The sequence below is a fragment of the Physcomitrium patens genome, chromosome 13, assembly GCF_059467195.1.
Source record: "Physcomitrium patens ecotype Gransden chromosome 13, ASM5946719v1, whole genome shotgun sequence".
Taxonomy (NCBI): domain Eukaryota; kingdom Viridiplantae; phylum Streptophyta; class Bryopsida; order Funariales; family Funariaceae; genus Physcomitrium; species Physcomitrium patens.
The window spans coordinates 15,888,802-15,905,416 of NC_143422.1; the positions used below are offsets into that span (position 1 = coordinate 15,888,802).

Here is a 16,615-nt window from a genome sequence, read left to right on the forward strand (position 1 = left end):
AATGTGGAGAATGTCTATAAGTGGAATCACCAAATTACGAACAATTTATACTGTCCACTCTTGCGAAATGCTGCAACAGCCCCATACAAACTTGGAAAAGCTAAAAGCTGAGTATCTTACTTACTTGTAAATCCAAACTGGCTAACTACTCTTTGCATCCTGGCTACTTTCTGTTCGGTAATGCTCATTCATTAATTTGAATTGTATAGTTGTCAAATGATTTATCTGTCCATGTCAAAGTCGCATGTGAGTGTAGTTGCTGGCGTTGCAGAAAGGGAAACTGCATCAACAATATTTGTAACCACTTCCAAATTTCTGCTACTAGTACCAAGCTGACTACTAACTCCTCCAGCTAAATGTATGTACTACTTCGAAGTGGTTGCAAATCATGGTTTTTCTGCATGAGTCAATACATAATAAATTCGTACTATTTTTCAGTGTACAGGTTTTCAGTGCTCAAAACCAACAGGCATGGATTTTATACACGGGCACAGGTGACAATTCTCGTTGATGTACAGGACAATCCTTCGAGGAAGCAAAGAATATTGACGTTGAGGTAGCTTAAGTGAACATACAAATCAAAGATAACTTGAATTTGAAGCATTATAAAGCGAAAGGTTGAAGGTATCAAAACTCAAGAACTTGCAAGTCTAAGGACTCATGTGCCAGTTATCGTGTAAAAGAATATTCAGTTCTACAGTACTTCACGCTCATTTCTTGCTTCCGAAGTACTCCTTGAGGCGCCTTGATGCTTCCAGAATGTTCTCTCTGTGGCCAAAAGCACTTGCTCTGATGAACCCTTCTCCACCAGGCCCAAATCCACTTCCTGGTGTGGTAACGATGTGTGTTTGCTCCAAAATCTCTGAGAAAACATCCCATGAGCTCTTCCCTGGAAATTGTACCCACACGTAGGGAGCATTCTTCCCACCAAATGTCTTAAAACCCAACGACTCGAACGTTTCCACTAGTATTTTAGTGTTTTCCTTGTAGAATTTCACAGTTTCATGCATAGCCTGCAATATTACAAGCTACTAATCAGTGCCATGCCATAGTCTGACTGGACAGACCTCATAACAATCCTTAGCAAGCTCTGGCCGACCACTGGAATAACCAATTGAGACATGAACCAGAAATATTCCACGTCAAGCGGTTACAAATCAACAGATTGATGAGCTAAGTAGATAACGAGGCAAGGGCTCTACAGGTTGGTATATTACCTTGAGACCCTCAGAAGAGACACAGGCTAGGCCGCCTGCTTGCGCTACGTTGGATGCACCATTAAAGCACGTGGTCATGACACGATTGAAATCAGTATGCACTGGATGGCCATCAGCAAATTTAAGGGCCTTGGGCACTACTGTCCATCCCAACCGCACTCCCGTGAACCCGGCGTACTTGGAGAAGGAGGCAGTTTCGATGGCACACTGCACATGTTAAGAAGACAAACACTTGCTATCAACGGGATTACTTGGTCACCTAGACATAACGAATAGAACCTGGACCACCTAGATCACTCTAAGGCATAGATTTCTGCAAAGAGAATCACTTTTCAAGAAGCACAAATAGTACCTCCTTGGCACCAGGGATCTCGTAAATAGATTTAGGGCTGTCGTCAGAGGTATAGATAGCATAAGCTGAGTCGTATACGATAATGGATCCATTCTTTTTAGCGAAGGCCACAAGCTCTTCCAATTGCTTGCGAGAAGCTGACGCTCCGGTGGGGTTATTAGGGGAGCAGAAAAAGATGATATCTGTTCTTGGTGTTGAGGACAAGTCTGGAAAGAAGTCATTCTCAGGTGTGCACTTCATGTACTGAATCTTGCTGTACTGTTGAGAATCGGATTGAAACAGACCAGTTTGTCCCATCATGACACTTGTATCTACATAAGCCTGCAGTCCAGATTTGCGATCGAAAGTAGACTAGTCAGAATCATAAGCATTCTTACAAAGAGGCGTGGTAAGAACTTTCAGTATTTGATACTCTATGACTTGGATAAGGATATTGTAATAACAAGTTATATTGCAGCACAGAACAAACAAGATCAATCCACCTCTAAAACTGATCGAAACCTTCTAAGCCGAAAAATGTGAAGTAATGACAGATACCGGGTATGAAGGATCTTGCGCTGCCATTGTCACATTAGGTCCAAAGACAAGCTGCATACAAATAATAAAGGCTGTTGGGTGAATTCTTGTGTCTAGTCATAAGTGGTTAAGTAGCAAGAAGGAAGATGGGGGGCCTAAACCAGTATAGAATCAACGGTTGTTCAACATGATGTACAAAAGCAGGCGTTAAAACATGCAGTGGATGATTACTTTGAGGTCTAACATAAAATAATAACAACAGGTACCTGCAAACGCGTGATATCACATTTTGCTCCATCTGAGACAAAAATCTCAGTTTCATCAATTCCAAGGTCGGCATAAAATGCTGCACCAATACCCGCACGCAATGGCTGCAGAGTGCCACACATGAAGAGTTAAACCTTAAACCTCAGTAAGTTTTTTCAAAATAGCGCCATAAATGGTAAACTCGATGGAAGTAAATCTTACGAGATAAACCCAGAAAAAGAAGTTCAAACGACCTCCAAACACGTATCTATCACAGAACGCCAATAAAGCTGTCCTCAGAAGGAATTTATTTTTCTGTTCATGGCTAATGATTAGCTCACCTTTTCTCCTTGCTCGGCGCCGTATCCGCTGTAACCTTCAAGAGTAGACAGCGCTCGAGCCCTCTGGATGTCATCACCAAACTTCAATCGGATTACAACACGGGCAAAACCTACTCAAAGACGGACTATGTTTTCCCATTCACCACTATGACAATGTTTGACAAGTGAAATGTTTATCTTTTATTGGTTCAAAATCTGTGGCAGCACAGTTTCAACTTTACCGCTTCCATAGCTCCAGTGATAACTGTTGGGATTGGCTCAGTAGTGTCACCAATACCCAAGCTAATAACTTTAGCATCGGGGTACCGTTGAATGTGCGCGTTTCGCCTTCTCGCAATCTGTAGATTGAAATGTACGGTTAAAACCAAACAACTTGAGGACATAAAGGTCACCAATTTTTTCCCATCACAAATTGCATTATTCACGATGAGGTGAGTCATAGTAAACTCCTCGCCAGTACAAGCTAACGATGAAGCTTGACTGGTGAATTGAATCCTCACCTCAGGAAAGAGATAACCAGCCTGAAGCTTCGCGATATTCGCATTCCTATTTACTGACGTGGTGTAAGCTGGAACATTAACCCATGAACATGATCAAAAAAATACCTTTGAAAGATAACGGTTCCTTTGGAGAAATACGTTAATCAGGTGGATTACAAGGTCAAGGAATGCAGGAAAAATATCAGTGTAACAACCAGACGTCCAAAAACCTTACTTGTCTTTTCAGCGGGCTCCGCAATGCATCGAATTAAAGAAACAGATGCACCGCGTGTAACAGAGACCTTCGGAAGAAGCGAAGTTGCAGTGGAGAAGGAGACAGAGGAAGAGAGGTTTCGAGTAGCAGGTACAGTGCAGAGTCTCGCCGATGGAATAGACATTGCAGTAGTCATGGCGTCCATAGCTACACAAATGCTGCAATGATAACACCTGCAAAATCTGCAAGGGTTTAGGGCTTTCAGCACAAACTGAAAATCAAAATGTAGGCAAGGAACTAACGTGAAATGCAGCAGTCTCGAGTAGATTCTTTCGTGTAAAAAAACCATTCCAGACTCAGACAGAGGTGCTGATTTCTCGAGCCGCAAACCCTAAACCTAAAGTAGGAAAATTGGAACTGCCTACTATGAACACAAATTTTAATCCTGGATGCATTATGTGCCCTATGAGGCATTACACTTCTGTCCGGAAAGAAACTCTTTTCTTTTTAACACTTCAAGGTCAGTACTTTCGCCAAGTACAAATCCTTCAACAACAAGCAGAGAGCGTACGTTACAATAAACTTTCAACAATGTGGTTCATACCTTGGGTCCTCGGAGCACTGAGGAGTCACCGCAACAAAGAAATTTGATATGTCGGACCCAGACAGATAAGGGAGCTTGAAGCAAAAAGACGTTTATCCCCCCCCCCGAAGAAAAAAAACCCCAGGATCCGCTACGTTAATCTCAATTCGTGGAACGCTATGAGCCACTTGATTCCATACCCGATGGTTGTTATTACTGCTGATACCCGCTCAGAATGGTTCTCCTCATTGAACCGTAAACAAGATCTCTTTTTTGCTAAACGGGCTGTTCATATTGGAATTCGAGGTGCTCACTCTCGAGCAATCAGTTTAAGACTGGAATAGGGTGCTATAGAACATAGAGACACTGGCGACGAGCGGCAATGAAGCTCCCCCCTGTCTCACTGTGCGCAGGCGCAGGTACAGTGCTTGAAATTGGGAATGGAACAAGTATCTTCAGAATTCACACGTAACTGCGCCTGATTATGTGCTTGAAGCTTGAAGAATTAGGGTCCGCTCACGTTGGGAGATGATGCATGCATGCACATGATTGCGGTTGGGATGTTGTGCGAAGTTAGAAGCTCAGAGACCTACAAACTTCACCGTGATTGCAAGGAACTTTGATCTAGATTGATGGAAGCAGATATAATTACAGTAGTTTCTATTGGCGAAGTGATTGAGGAGCGGATAGGTCTGTCAAGTGTGGTTTTTGCTGCTCCTCCGATTTATGTATTATCCTCAGGTGTTCTTCACAGTGAGAATCGGAAGGGACGGGCGGAGAGTGGGACATGCTGAGGACACACAACCCATCGCCACTGGGCGTCTCCATCCTTAGTGAGGTCGATTTGCAGGAATTGGGGCAGAAAAGTGTTCTTCAGGAAAATGGCTGACTTCCCCACCGTGACAGTCCACACACGGAGCACTTCGTTGTGGGCTTCGCCGGACGCTGTCCAGTGCCGCAATGACAAGTATCCATTCAGGCAGCCAGCCTCCGAATAGGGAGTCTCATCGGTGTGTATTGGAGATTCATTATCGTCCGCGTTGTGGACGAAATCAAAAAATCGGCTCGTCACCAATGGAGGCGCCTTAGCCACCTCCACCCATTGCATTTCAGGGGTCAACCCCCACACGATGAGGTCGCGGCCCGAGGGGCTTTCATTGTTAACCTCAATGGTGAACAAGAAGATGGAATCATCGCACACGAGCAGTTTTTTGTGAGCCTGCAAGTCAAGCCGCGTTGCAGGAAGCGAACCAGTGGACACCTGAACCCAGCTCTCGTTACCAATATCAAACTCGAAGAGGCTGTAATCCGGGGCAAGAAAGATGAATCGCCCGCCACAGAAGACAGAGTAGCGATCCGCAGCAAGGAAGGAGGTAGGGGGTAACACCATCTTCCATCGCGCCGGCGCTTGGGTCTGCAAGGGAACGGATGTGTCACATAGCTCCGCGCATGTCAGCTTGAATCCACCATCATCACTGTCGAGGAAGTTCGTGGCGAGGATCTTCATAGCCCTTGTGACAGGATCGACTACCATACCCTGGATGACGCCCCAGCTCCTAAGTGGCGGCAGCTCATGCCATTGCTTCAGCACTGGGTCACACACCGCGACGCGTCCGTATGTTCCGAACTTGCGATAGCAGCGATCGCTCATGCACACAAGGTTACCATCGGCTGCGACTGCAAAGGGAAACCTGTTGTTGCTGTCCACAGGAAGTCGTATGGAATACCATTGCTCTCGCATGGGATTGTATGCCGAAAGCTTCCCCAAGTGAAGCCCGTCGGTGATCATGAGCAGCAAATCCTCAGCCACTGTATTGCCGTTCTGTGAGGCCGCTACTCGTGCCACAATTGAATCCCGCCATCGCTTGCACACCGTTGTGAAACGCAGCAAGCTTAGCATTGGAAGCCGCTCAAAAATTAACTCCATCAGCTCTCTTGGCAACCCCATCTTCGATTCCATGATTCTTGCGGTTTTTGTCGCTCGTCCCCCCTTCAATTTTTTCCTCACTCTACCGCCTTTGCTTCGCCACCCCCTCAAATACTTATTCTCCCTTTTCAACCCTACCTTCTTCAGACGCCTCTTGCGTTGGGTAAGCATGGTTCAAGAGCAATCCCCGTAGTCACCAATACCAAATGGTATGTGTAGAACTGCAACACTTCAGAATGTGAAGATGTTGCGAAAACAAAGTGTGAGAAGTGTTAACGGCGCTAGGTCGAAGGCACAGAACATACTATGGAATCGACTGAGCAGAAGGATTTGTGCAAGCGCTAATTTCAGCTATTTTACTGTCTGAAGTGGCACCGCAGATTGTTGCTGCAGTTCCATGTCGAATCAAAACTGTCTCGGATGCAACATTCTTCTATCTATTCCAACTATGTTTCCCCATTCCTCTTTCTGAATCTCACAATATGTTGTGTTTCAGAGACCAACCGCGAAATACAGCGTCTGCTTCTATCGCTGCCATGAGAATGTCAATTTTGGTTGAGCTGAGTGTGTTTCTTCTCTCAGCGTTGTAACGGCGATACAGTACCAGCGCATTTTCTAATGCAACAACGTGGAAGTTCCGACGTGTTGTGCGAAACCAATCCCAAATTTTGCAGGAAGAGAAGACCCATATACCGTTCAGGGAAACGGATGTTTTTGCACAAATTGAATTCCGAAGTTTTGCAAAATATTAAGATTAACCATGTCATCAATCGGCAAGAGAGCCTAATATCAGGTGGGTTATTGCAATGTGGGGAATCTGGGAGCATGGGGGGAGAAGGTGTGAGTGATGAGATGAGAATGATGAGAGAAGGGAGTGAAGAGACGCATCAAGGAGAGAAGGGAGGGCCTCTTCCACTCTCCTGCAAAATTAACTCTTTTGCATTCTCTCCGTAAACTAAACCCGTGAGCTCTACGAATTAGTCGATTTGCATCTAAACTCATAATACAAAAACAGCTTTAGTCTTAAATGCTGTCACCGCAAACATACAGACAGACTGTGAAGAAAGTGGACAGCCCAGACGATCTGTAAAGGGGAGCTGATGCGTCTTCGAAGTGAGCACAATCTTTTTGAGTTTGACAAACCAGTAATTGTACACTATTGTGGCATTATCGATAAAAATCCATACTGCAAGTGGAAACAAAGCATTGGGTATCATGCTCCACCGTTCTCAGCGTAAGTAACAGTTCAATGGGAAGAGTCGCTCACCGTGAAGTTGATGCACACTCACATTCCTAGTTGTTGTGTGTGGATTCTCTGCTTAGGTTGAGGCGATTCATGGCGTCCTTTATGTGAATTCGCCGATGATCGTACCGACGAACTGGCACCGATTGTTTTATAGTTGTCCTCGCTGTCGGTGAATGTTTACTATGTCAATGTGTTCATTCCACTGGCTGTTCTTCGTCGAAAGAATACATGAGGTTTGAGATCAAAGAGATGCATGTTTCAAAATTGGAAACTTGGTTTTTTTAATATGGGCATATTTATATAATAAGTAAGGATGGGAATGAAAATCATAGGGATAAACTATTGCTTCTATTTGCTACAAGGTTACCTGTACTTAAGCTTTTAATGGAACTGATTATGGGATTCATGGAAGTATTTTATTTGGAGTTTGAATGGAGAAGGAAATTTTACAAGCATGTTTTTATAGGAAAAAAATATATAATGTTTATTTTGAATAAAAATTGCAATACTGATGATATTTCCAATACGGTAGTAGATTTCAAAAAATTGTAAATTCCAAAAAAATGAAACGACTCAAATAATATTTATTTATTACTTCTTTGATTTTAGCTTACTTGTTGTTTTGTATGATTTGCACTAGCATCAATATATTCATATAAAGTATAGCATCAGTATACTTTAACAAAGTAGAAGAACAAAAACAAATTAAAAATAATCTAACTAACTTCACTTCTTTTGTTATAATAGAAATTTGTGCTAATTACTACCAACACCTCATTGTTCTTTTTTGTTGCATTATTACTAATGTTTAATATTATTTTATAATAAAAATATATAATCTCTTAAAACTTACTCAATTAACTACCTAGAAACTTAATATATATTTATTTTTTGTTTACTAACACTATGTCATATCTTTTCAATTGCAATATAGCTGCAACATAGTTTGATTCAATTAACAACAATTGCTTGACACTATGTAAGTTTGATTGATTAGACCTTTAGAGATATAATTTTTCCTTCACCTCAATGCAAGAGATACATATTGAAGCCTTTATAAAATCAGAATGTTTTGCAATTGATATATACATATAATTGATTGTACATAAATAAAATTTCAAAGAGATGATTAAAAACATAATTATTTATATAAAATTTATATATTTTTAATTTACAATATTTTATCAAAAAATAGATTTAATTTTTTTTGTATGAATATGTTTTTTATTTAAAATTTTAAGCAATTAAATTCAACATAATGAGAGAGTTTCTTATTTTTATATTTTGATTCTCTCAATATTATTATCATTTTTACTTTCATATATTTTAGTATTAAAGTTTTGTAACTTATCAATGTATATATATATATATATATATAATGACTTCCCAAGCTGATGAGAAAAATAAACTTTTTTCTGTATTTTGTTTGGTTATATTTCTTCTAAGGGAATTTTAGCCATTTTTCCACCACTGAAGCATTTTGTTGTAAACAACAGTACTTATTAATCGAACATCTCCTTTTGTATTGCTTTATAACACAGATTTTATTTTTATTTTTTATTTTTAAAAAATTGTGCAAAAGAATGCTACATATAGTTGGCTATGGAAGAAGAGATCTTTTGCTAGATTTAGCTCAACATACTTCATTGTCTATCTTTAAGATTTATTTATTATTATTATTATTATTATTATATAAGTAAATAACTATTATTTTTCACTCAAAGCATAATCAAAATTAAAATTTTGATAGTCAATGTGATTTCAAAAATGAAAGTAATGTGGTAAACAATATTCTTAATAAACACCTTGGCTTTAATGACTTAATTAGTAAAACATTTGACAATTATTTAACTTTTATTACAAGGCCATTGGCTAGATCAAGATTGTGTAGAAGCATCACATGTGTACCAACTTTTAGCAATAAGTAGATTATACTCTATTCAAATTATTTGTATCAAATTTACATAAATATTTTTTTTCCTACTTTCAACAAATAATTAAAATTATAGCTTTTTAGAAATTTAATTCTTAAAATATATAATTTTCAAAAATTAAGATTAATTAAAATTTCAAATTTGTCATAAATTGCATGGGTTATAATTTGACTTGTTATAGATTAAAAAATATTTACAAAAAAACAATCCAAATTTCATAATTTCAAAAACTATAAGTAAAATTTGAAAACCTCATGTTAGAACATTGATAATAAGTCTTATTGCAATTTGTTTGAGATGCAATCAATTATTTCAACCAATACATGATAACTCTCAAGCAATAGAATTGCTTGATTTTGCAAGCTATTTGAGAAATCTTTGCTCAAGTTCTCTTTACAATTTCATTCCTTTGCTCAACCATTTTTATACAAAGTGTAATTTTATCACATAACACTTCAAGACACCACAAAGTTCTCCAAGCCCATAATCCACAATCAAAACACACATGCCCCTAACAATGTCAAATGCTTGTACACATCCATCCCCTTATAAGACCATCCATCCATCCACCCCTCCGTTTATCAATCATGTCATCCATTCAGTTTTCATCCACACATTCATCAACGCATTTCATTCGTTCGTTCGTTCATAATTTCATCCACCTTTTCATTCAATAATCCATGCATCCATCTATTTATTCATTCATCTACATTCTACATTCTCCCAGCCTCGTTGGATTTCCAACTTGTAAGAGTCCCACCTTTTTACTTTTCTTCTTCTCATTCTTCTTCTCGCGGCCTCATACCCGCGAAGAGTGAAGCAACGATCCAACTGTTTAGGGTTTAGGGTTTAAGTAAGCGTGAGGGGGTCTAGTCTAGGGTCTTGGGTTCTCAAGCCCTCTCCCTCTGTTTTTCTGTCTGTATGTGCTTGCCTCGTCTTGTCTCGTCTCGTGCTACAGCTTCGTGCCAAGGGTTGCAATTCTCTGTGTGGGAAGGCAGGGCAGGCACTTGTCTGAGGTTTATCCACCTGGGACACGATGAAGAAAGAGAAGATGGAGCGTCTTACAAAATTGCAGGAGATGCAGGAGGAGGAGAGCGAGGACGGGGAGATGCAGGGCAGCGATGACGAGGACATGGATGAGGAGGAGCTCACTGGGCTTGCAGCCAAAAGTGCGTGGATTCTCTCGCGTGTGACTGTTGGATTTTTGCCAATTGGACGCAGGAATTGTTGCAGGGGTTGAATTGTAACGGTATTGTAGGGTTAGTTTGATGGTTATGGTGCTTTCTGAATGATTTGAGTTTGTGTACACGGGTTGTCTCCTTCTTATTCGAACAGTTCAGTTGAAGTGTTTGTAACTTTCAGTACTGTACTTTGTAGCTTCTTCACTGCAGCCTCCTTCTCAGAACACGTTTTGTTATGCTGGATTTGGCTGTTGTCGTGTTTCAGGCCCGTGAAACTATCATATTTTATTGCGTCCGATTTTACAGAAGTTCAGCTGACCTCTTAGAATCTGTAAAATTTCATAGACATTTCACGGGGTTTTCTAACTGCATTCTGGTCGCATAGGCTGCCTTCATCTATAATGCGGAAAATTTAAAATTTCGTATCATGCTATTAATTCATCGTTGCAGTTCAATTTTTGTGGGGAAAAGCTGCATTTGGTTGTGCTTATCAGTTCGACTTTGCGCTGTATAATGTTCTTGCCGATCGGGCGCATGAATTGCAGTAGTACAGTGTTAAGGTAGTTGAACAGATGCTGATGGTCATTCGTGGGTGATTTTGTTTGTGTCCGTTTTTGCAGTGGCTCGGCAAGCTAAGTTTATGAAGCAGAGAGTGGGCATGGAAGACGATGAAGACGATGAAGAAGAGGAGGAGAAGAAGAGTGCTGTGTGGGGAAAAGGGAAGAAAATTTATTACGGTGCAGATAATGTGGACTATGAGGTAAGAACTATCAATGCTGGTGAGTCGGTAGACCTCAAAGCTAAGGTTAATATGCAGTTTTTTTGACACTGGTAGTATCATATTACACACGTTTCAAGAAAATTTAAATCATTCTCTTCTTTCTGTATTTTTGTTTCAGCAATTCAAATGATGAATTAGTCTGTAAATCATATTTTTCTCCTTTATTCTCCTAGTTTAGTTGGAATTCGAATTATTTTTTTGGTTCGCATAACCTATAGCACAGTGGTTCGTGCAACCCTTTCGTATAGAACGCAAATTGTTCGAGGTGTATCGTTTAGAAGCTGAACTACAGTGGCCGGGTTGTGATAATATCAGCTTCAATCTAGTGATGAGGAGGCTCCTGCAGAGGAGGAAGAAGCAATGAAACAACTGCAGAAGGAGATAGCTGCAAAAATGCGCCCTGAAGACTATAACGATGATGATTCGGATGAAGAGGGGATCGAGGGCGAAGAATCTTTTGAGGTGATCTGATATGCAAGTTCATGATTATTTGTTTATAGGTATCCTCAAACTACGGTCTGAAGGTGTAGCCATGGTTGTATGTGTGCGCGGTATTTTATTTAGAAATTTCGTACACCTCTTTTCTTGGATTTCTATAGTCTCAACGATGTATAGATCCCCTAACCTACATGTCGACACAGGATGCTGCAAAAAAGGAGTCTCAACCAAAGAAAAAGAACAAAGTCGTAGATAAAATGGTCACAGACGGTACCATTGAACTCAAGAAAGATATAGCGGCACTGTCTAAAGAAGAGCAGATGGAGGTTTTAATGAGGTATGTATTTCATGGAAGTTGTTGGATTCCATGCCTTCACGTTTATGAACTCAAGCTCAAAATAACCCAGTTTGGGTTCTGAGACATAGTAGGTTTTTATGAACATCAACTTATACATGCATATATAACTCAGTTGACATGATTATGAATGACAGCGATGCTCCAGAGCTGGTGGGGTTAACGACAGAACTTCAGGATAATCTTAACGAGCTTCGGACAAAGGTGGCACCGTTGCTGGAAAAGGTATATGAATACAAGATCATCAGAAACATCAATGATTTTTAACATGTTCTTCTTCAAAGGTTGGAGAAATTTGTTCTGCGTGAATGCTTCCGCTCTGATCTTGGTAGCGGTTCTTAATTGATGATGAAGGTGAGGGGAAGAAAAGGAGCAACCGAAGAAGGACTTAATTATTTGGAACTGAAGCACATGCTACTTCTAAGTTACTGCCAAGCCATTGTTTTTTACTTATTGTTAAAAGCTGAGGGACAATCTGTTAAAGACCATCCCGTTGTTGGCCGCTTGGTTGACCTAAAATTGTCATTAGAAAGGGTGAGTGTTCTCCTCAACGTCTAATTAGATTTAGTTCAGCTCCGTGATTTTAGTCCAAATTTTCTCTTGGTCTGTTCCAGTTGTAATTTTATACTTTGAGTTGGGAGTTTAATAGTCTACCGGTTAGCAGTTTGCCATGCCTGGAGACATAGATATTTAAGTTGCTCTGCGTTAGTAGTAAACTTTACTTCTTATGATGTTTTTTCGTGTTCAACATAGTGTTTGGTGTATGGTATCCCATTGGGTGCTTGGAATGCAGAAATCACTGGTATAATGATTCTATGTCCTTTTGACAGCTCCGTCCGATCGAGGAAAAATTGCAGAAGCAGATAGAGAAATTGCTAAACTCAGACTTGATCGAGGCTGATGAAGAAGAAACAGAGGCCAATGTACCTCTTTACACCTTTCTCCTATTTTAAGCAATTATGCAGTGCTTCAGTTGGGACCTTGTTTTGGTATGAAGGAATGTAAAAGAAGTTTTCGTGCCTTATTTTCCTCATTTGTAGTGGTTTTAATAATTTCCAGGAAAAACGCGAGAATTCTAAAGCTTCGAAGAAAGCATCTAGTGAAGGGAAATCAAAGAATCGTAAAGCTGCCATTGAGGAGACCGGGAATGGAACAAATGGTCATGTTGAGGAGGTCAGATGTTATGAATTGCTGAAGCATCAGGTTCCTTTCTATTTAGCAAGTCTGGTAGTTAGATTTAGAGGATATATCCAATTGATTGCAACGAGATACGTGAAGATGTCAAGAACCCAAGTGCTTTATCTATTGCATGCTCAGTGCCAGAGTATGAATATGATTGTGTTTTCTTTGGTTTTAGGGGATTCCTACTTGTTATTGGATGTGTGTGATTAATAGTAGTCGATTGCCAGCACTAAAAATTGGTTCCTGGTTAAGCAGGCAGATAATATGTTGGGAATTGTGAGTAAACAAATGTTGGAAGAGAGGTCTCGCTTGGATGCTCGTACACAAGAAGGGAGGCATGTTGCCCATGTACCCGTATCAAATGCAGAGCGTAAAAAAGCTAAGCGCCTTAAGGCTAGCACTGGGTGAGTTTTTTTTCTCAAGAACTTGGTTTGAATTCGGCTTTGATGTTTCAAATCATTGTTCAACATTTATGTGGGTAAATCAGAGACTCACTGGCCTTTCGAAATTGATTTGGTGTAGTTCTCTTACTTAGACTTCGTTCTCTCAGCCGTGTGCACAGTATTCTTGACGGAAGTTGTTTTCTGATTGACCGTTACACCGCATTGAATATTCTAGGACAAATGACTCTTCTGCTTATTTGCATTTCGAACTGGTTCTGCTCTTGGCAGGATGACAGGAACGGGTGATGATTTTGAGGATGTTGTGGACAACGATTCTGGAGTGTCGAATGGACTTCTTAATGCGAAGCCACGGTCACTTTCACAAGTCATCGCTCAAGCTGGTAGACCTTTTAAGAAACCGCAGGTATTAAATGGAGGACGATGTCGAAACTTAATTACTTATCGCAAAAGCCATGAAATCTGAATTCATCAGAGGGCATTCCTGTTGAACACAGCTGAATTGGCGAGTTCTTTTTATTGGTCTTTTGAAATCGGTTGCAATTGTCATACCAATCCAAGTCAGTGATGAATACTAAGGCAAACAATTTGCTTTTTGTACAGATTATTTCTGGTGATGCTGATTTACCAGTCAGGGAAGAATTAGGAGATCGAAGGAGAAAACTTGAAATTCAGAAAACTAACAAAAAGATAGCCATGCATGACTCTGATGACCATGAAAGCAATGGAAGAGCCAGTTCTATAGAGCCAGAAGAAGATGAATTCTATAAGCAAGCTAAATTGCTCAAGGAGGCCAAACAAGCTGCTAAAGATTCAAAATATTCAAGGTCAGTAAAAAAGTTATACTGTCAAACTTTCGTCTTTCTCAGGCTCAGCGCATCACCTGCTTTCTTGCGTGCGAGGTTTGTATTCAGTCCTTAGGTTTGTGTGGGCAACAAGTTTGCTCTTCATGGCTGTTATTCAAATCTTGGTCACCATTCTTTTTAGCAATTATTTAATATGAGTTTGAATTTCATGTGGTTTCTGGTTTTACCCCTGAATTCATAATGTTATGTGATTACAGAACGCTTCTGGTTCCCGTTGAAGAAGAAGACGCTGAGGGAAAACGGAGCATTACTTGGCAGGTAATTGCGGAGCGTTGCTTGGATGTTCGAGAGGCTTATTACTTTGCTTTATTGTATACATCGTTGACTTCAGTGGGCATTTCCTCTCGACTACACGAAATTACTCGCGCCACATCTTCTCGAATTACCCATGAGGCATCCTTTGCCTGTCACGCAAATCTCCCTGAAAGCTGAATTTGGCTTTATTGTGTCCACGCAGATGGAGAAGAATAGAGGGCTTACGCCTCATCGTAAGAAAGCTAATAAGAATCCTCGCAAGAAATACAAGGTCAGTGCCCTTAACACTGTGGGATACTACTGTTGTAATCCCATTTCACACTGTTGTATCTTTCTTAATATCTTGTCTTTCCACCTATCAGCTTCTCATTTACATTTACTTCCCGTTTTGGTAAGAACGTATGCTATTCTTTTTACAATCCTTATATGATTATGTTTTCCAATATAGTAAGAGCCTAATGCCGTGTGTGCATGCTTGTCAAATTTTAAACAACTTGGGTACTGCTTTTATTTGTGTTGGGAACTCACGGAAATGAGAATGTTGTGCGATAGACTGTGTCTCCCTTTTTGAGTATTGGATATCTTCTTAATTTAATGCATTTTATTTTTGTGCATTTCAGCTTAAGCATGAGAAGGCAGTCATTCGTCGGAAAGGTCAAGTACGTGAAATGCGACAAGCTACATCGAACTATGGTGGTGAATCTACCGGTATTAGAACCAACATCAGTCGGAGTGTTCGGTTTAAAAACTAAACTTTTAGTCAATTATTGTAAGGGCAAACAAAATTATAAGCTGCTTATTTCTATGGCTTCCTTTCGAGATCTTCAGCGGGTCTCCCGGTGCAACCTTGGTGTTACCCATTTTATGAGGATATTTAGAGTGTACCTTTTAGCTCCCGGATACGAACAACCAGTTTTGCGCACTCTGAACCGGTTGTACCATTATGTAAGACGGCTGGTATAGGGCTTGTGGCACCTTGCGAGTGGCATGGTCAGCTCTACCTCCCCAACCAGCTCCACCCTTTCGCGCTACTGAAAGCGCAATGAAGTGCGCTCTGCTTTTCCTCGTGTCCCTTCCTGGCCATCATCATATGATTTGCTTGGTCTAATGTGGACTCCCTGTAAATGAAATTCTGATAAGATCCATCCTCGTAATTCCTCGATCAAGTAGGTCATCGAGAGGACCTTCTCGAGCTACGCGACTTTAATACGATAAATTTTGTGTAATCAATCGCTCTAAAGTCAAAATTCCAACTATTCATTTACATTTTTATTTACAGCACAGTATAAAATTTGTACACTCAAAAGTTTTAAGGAGCAATAATCTTTCTAGTTTTTTTACAGTAATTACTACTAGAAATAACATTATGTAGCATATCTTTTCACATCTGATTAATTTGAGAATCATTTAAAAACATCAACATCAGTGATTGAGATGAAGACTTCAAATGTGAAAAGCCTAATCTACCTTCAGTTCTATTTACACAATTAATTTAGCAATATATGTAAATCAACCCGAAATCTCATCACCGAAATTTTAAAACCTAAATGTATGTACATGTAAGATAAAAATAGAAATAAATTCAAAATTCGAAATTTTGTTATAATACGGTTAAGATTTCATGATTATCAGTTTCTATTTTCAAAGAAATGATATTACAAATAAACTCTCATTATGCCATGAACGTAAATTTGTGTATCCAGAATAAAAACCTATGACGTCATTTATATATAAATATGAGATAAAAGCCTTTCCTTGTGTTCAAGAAGAACATCGATAGACACGCAGTTCATATGTCAAAAATTTCTTCCTGGGAGGAGACTAATCCTCCACTCTGGCTTCAAGACAGAGTTCTATAATTGTGTATCTGACATGCAGCTGTCTTGCTTTGATATCTTGCTAGCATCTGTGAAATTCTTGTGTAGGAGATAGTTGACCTACTTCTCATGAGTGCAAACGTTTAAAATAAGATATGTAGGATATAAGCCTACTGTGTGAAGTACAAGTCAACGCAAACTTCATGTAATCTTCCTGCAACCCTTAACATCTCCAAGTCTCACCCTGCACAGATCACTTCGGTTCTGCTTGCAGTCAATGAAGA

The 16,615-nt window shown here is 39.9% G+C and overlaps 2 protein-coding genes across 2 annotated transcripts; one reads left to right on the forward strand and one right to left on the reverse strand.

The window, feature by feature from the left end:
• Positions 1–566: 566 nt before the first annotated feature.
• Positions 567–4,045, reverse strand: LOC112290581 (putative LL-diaminopimelate aminotransferase, chloroplastic). The gene is made up of 10 exons (XM_024536982.3): positions 3,970–4,045; positions 3,387–3,598; positions 3,173–3,240; positions 2,894–3,010; positions 2,673–2,735; positions 2,352–2,456; positions 2,107–2,157; positions 1,570–1,890; positions 1,218–1,424; positions 567–1,013 (listed from the first exon to the last, which is right to left on the reverse strand). Exons 2-10 carry the CDS (start codon positions 3,568–3,570, stop codon positions 711–713), a joined length of 1,419 nt encoding a protein of 472 aa, XP_024392750.1. The 5' UTR covers positions 3,571–3,598; positions 3,970–4,045; the 3' UTR covers positions 567–710.
• Positions 4,046–9,846: 5,801 nt separating this feature from the next.
• Positions 9,847–15,586, forward strand: LOC112290579 (protein THALLO). Its single transcript, XM_024536979.3, has 14 exons — positions 9,847–10,224; positions 10,857–10,996; positions 11,333–11,479; positions 11,659–11,792; positions 11,948–12,035; positions 12,165–12,344; positions 12,641–12,733; positions 12,870–12,983; positions 13,248–13,396; positions 13,664–13,799; positions 13,997–14,220; positions 14,457–14,517; positions 14,717–14,785; positions 15,135–15,586. The coding sequence occupies exons 1-14, from the start codon at positions 10,092–10,094 to the stop codon at positions 15,264–15,266; spliced, it is 1,800 nt and encodes a 599-aa protein (XP_024392747.1). The 5' UTR covers positions 9,847–10,091; the 3' UTR covers positions 15,267–15,586.
• Positions 15,587–16,615: the final 1,029 nt, after the last annotated feature.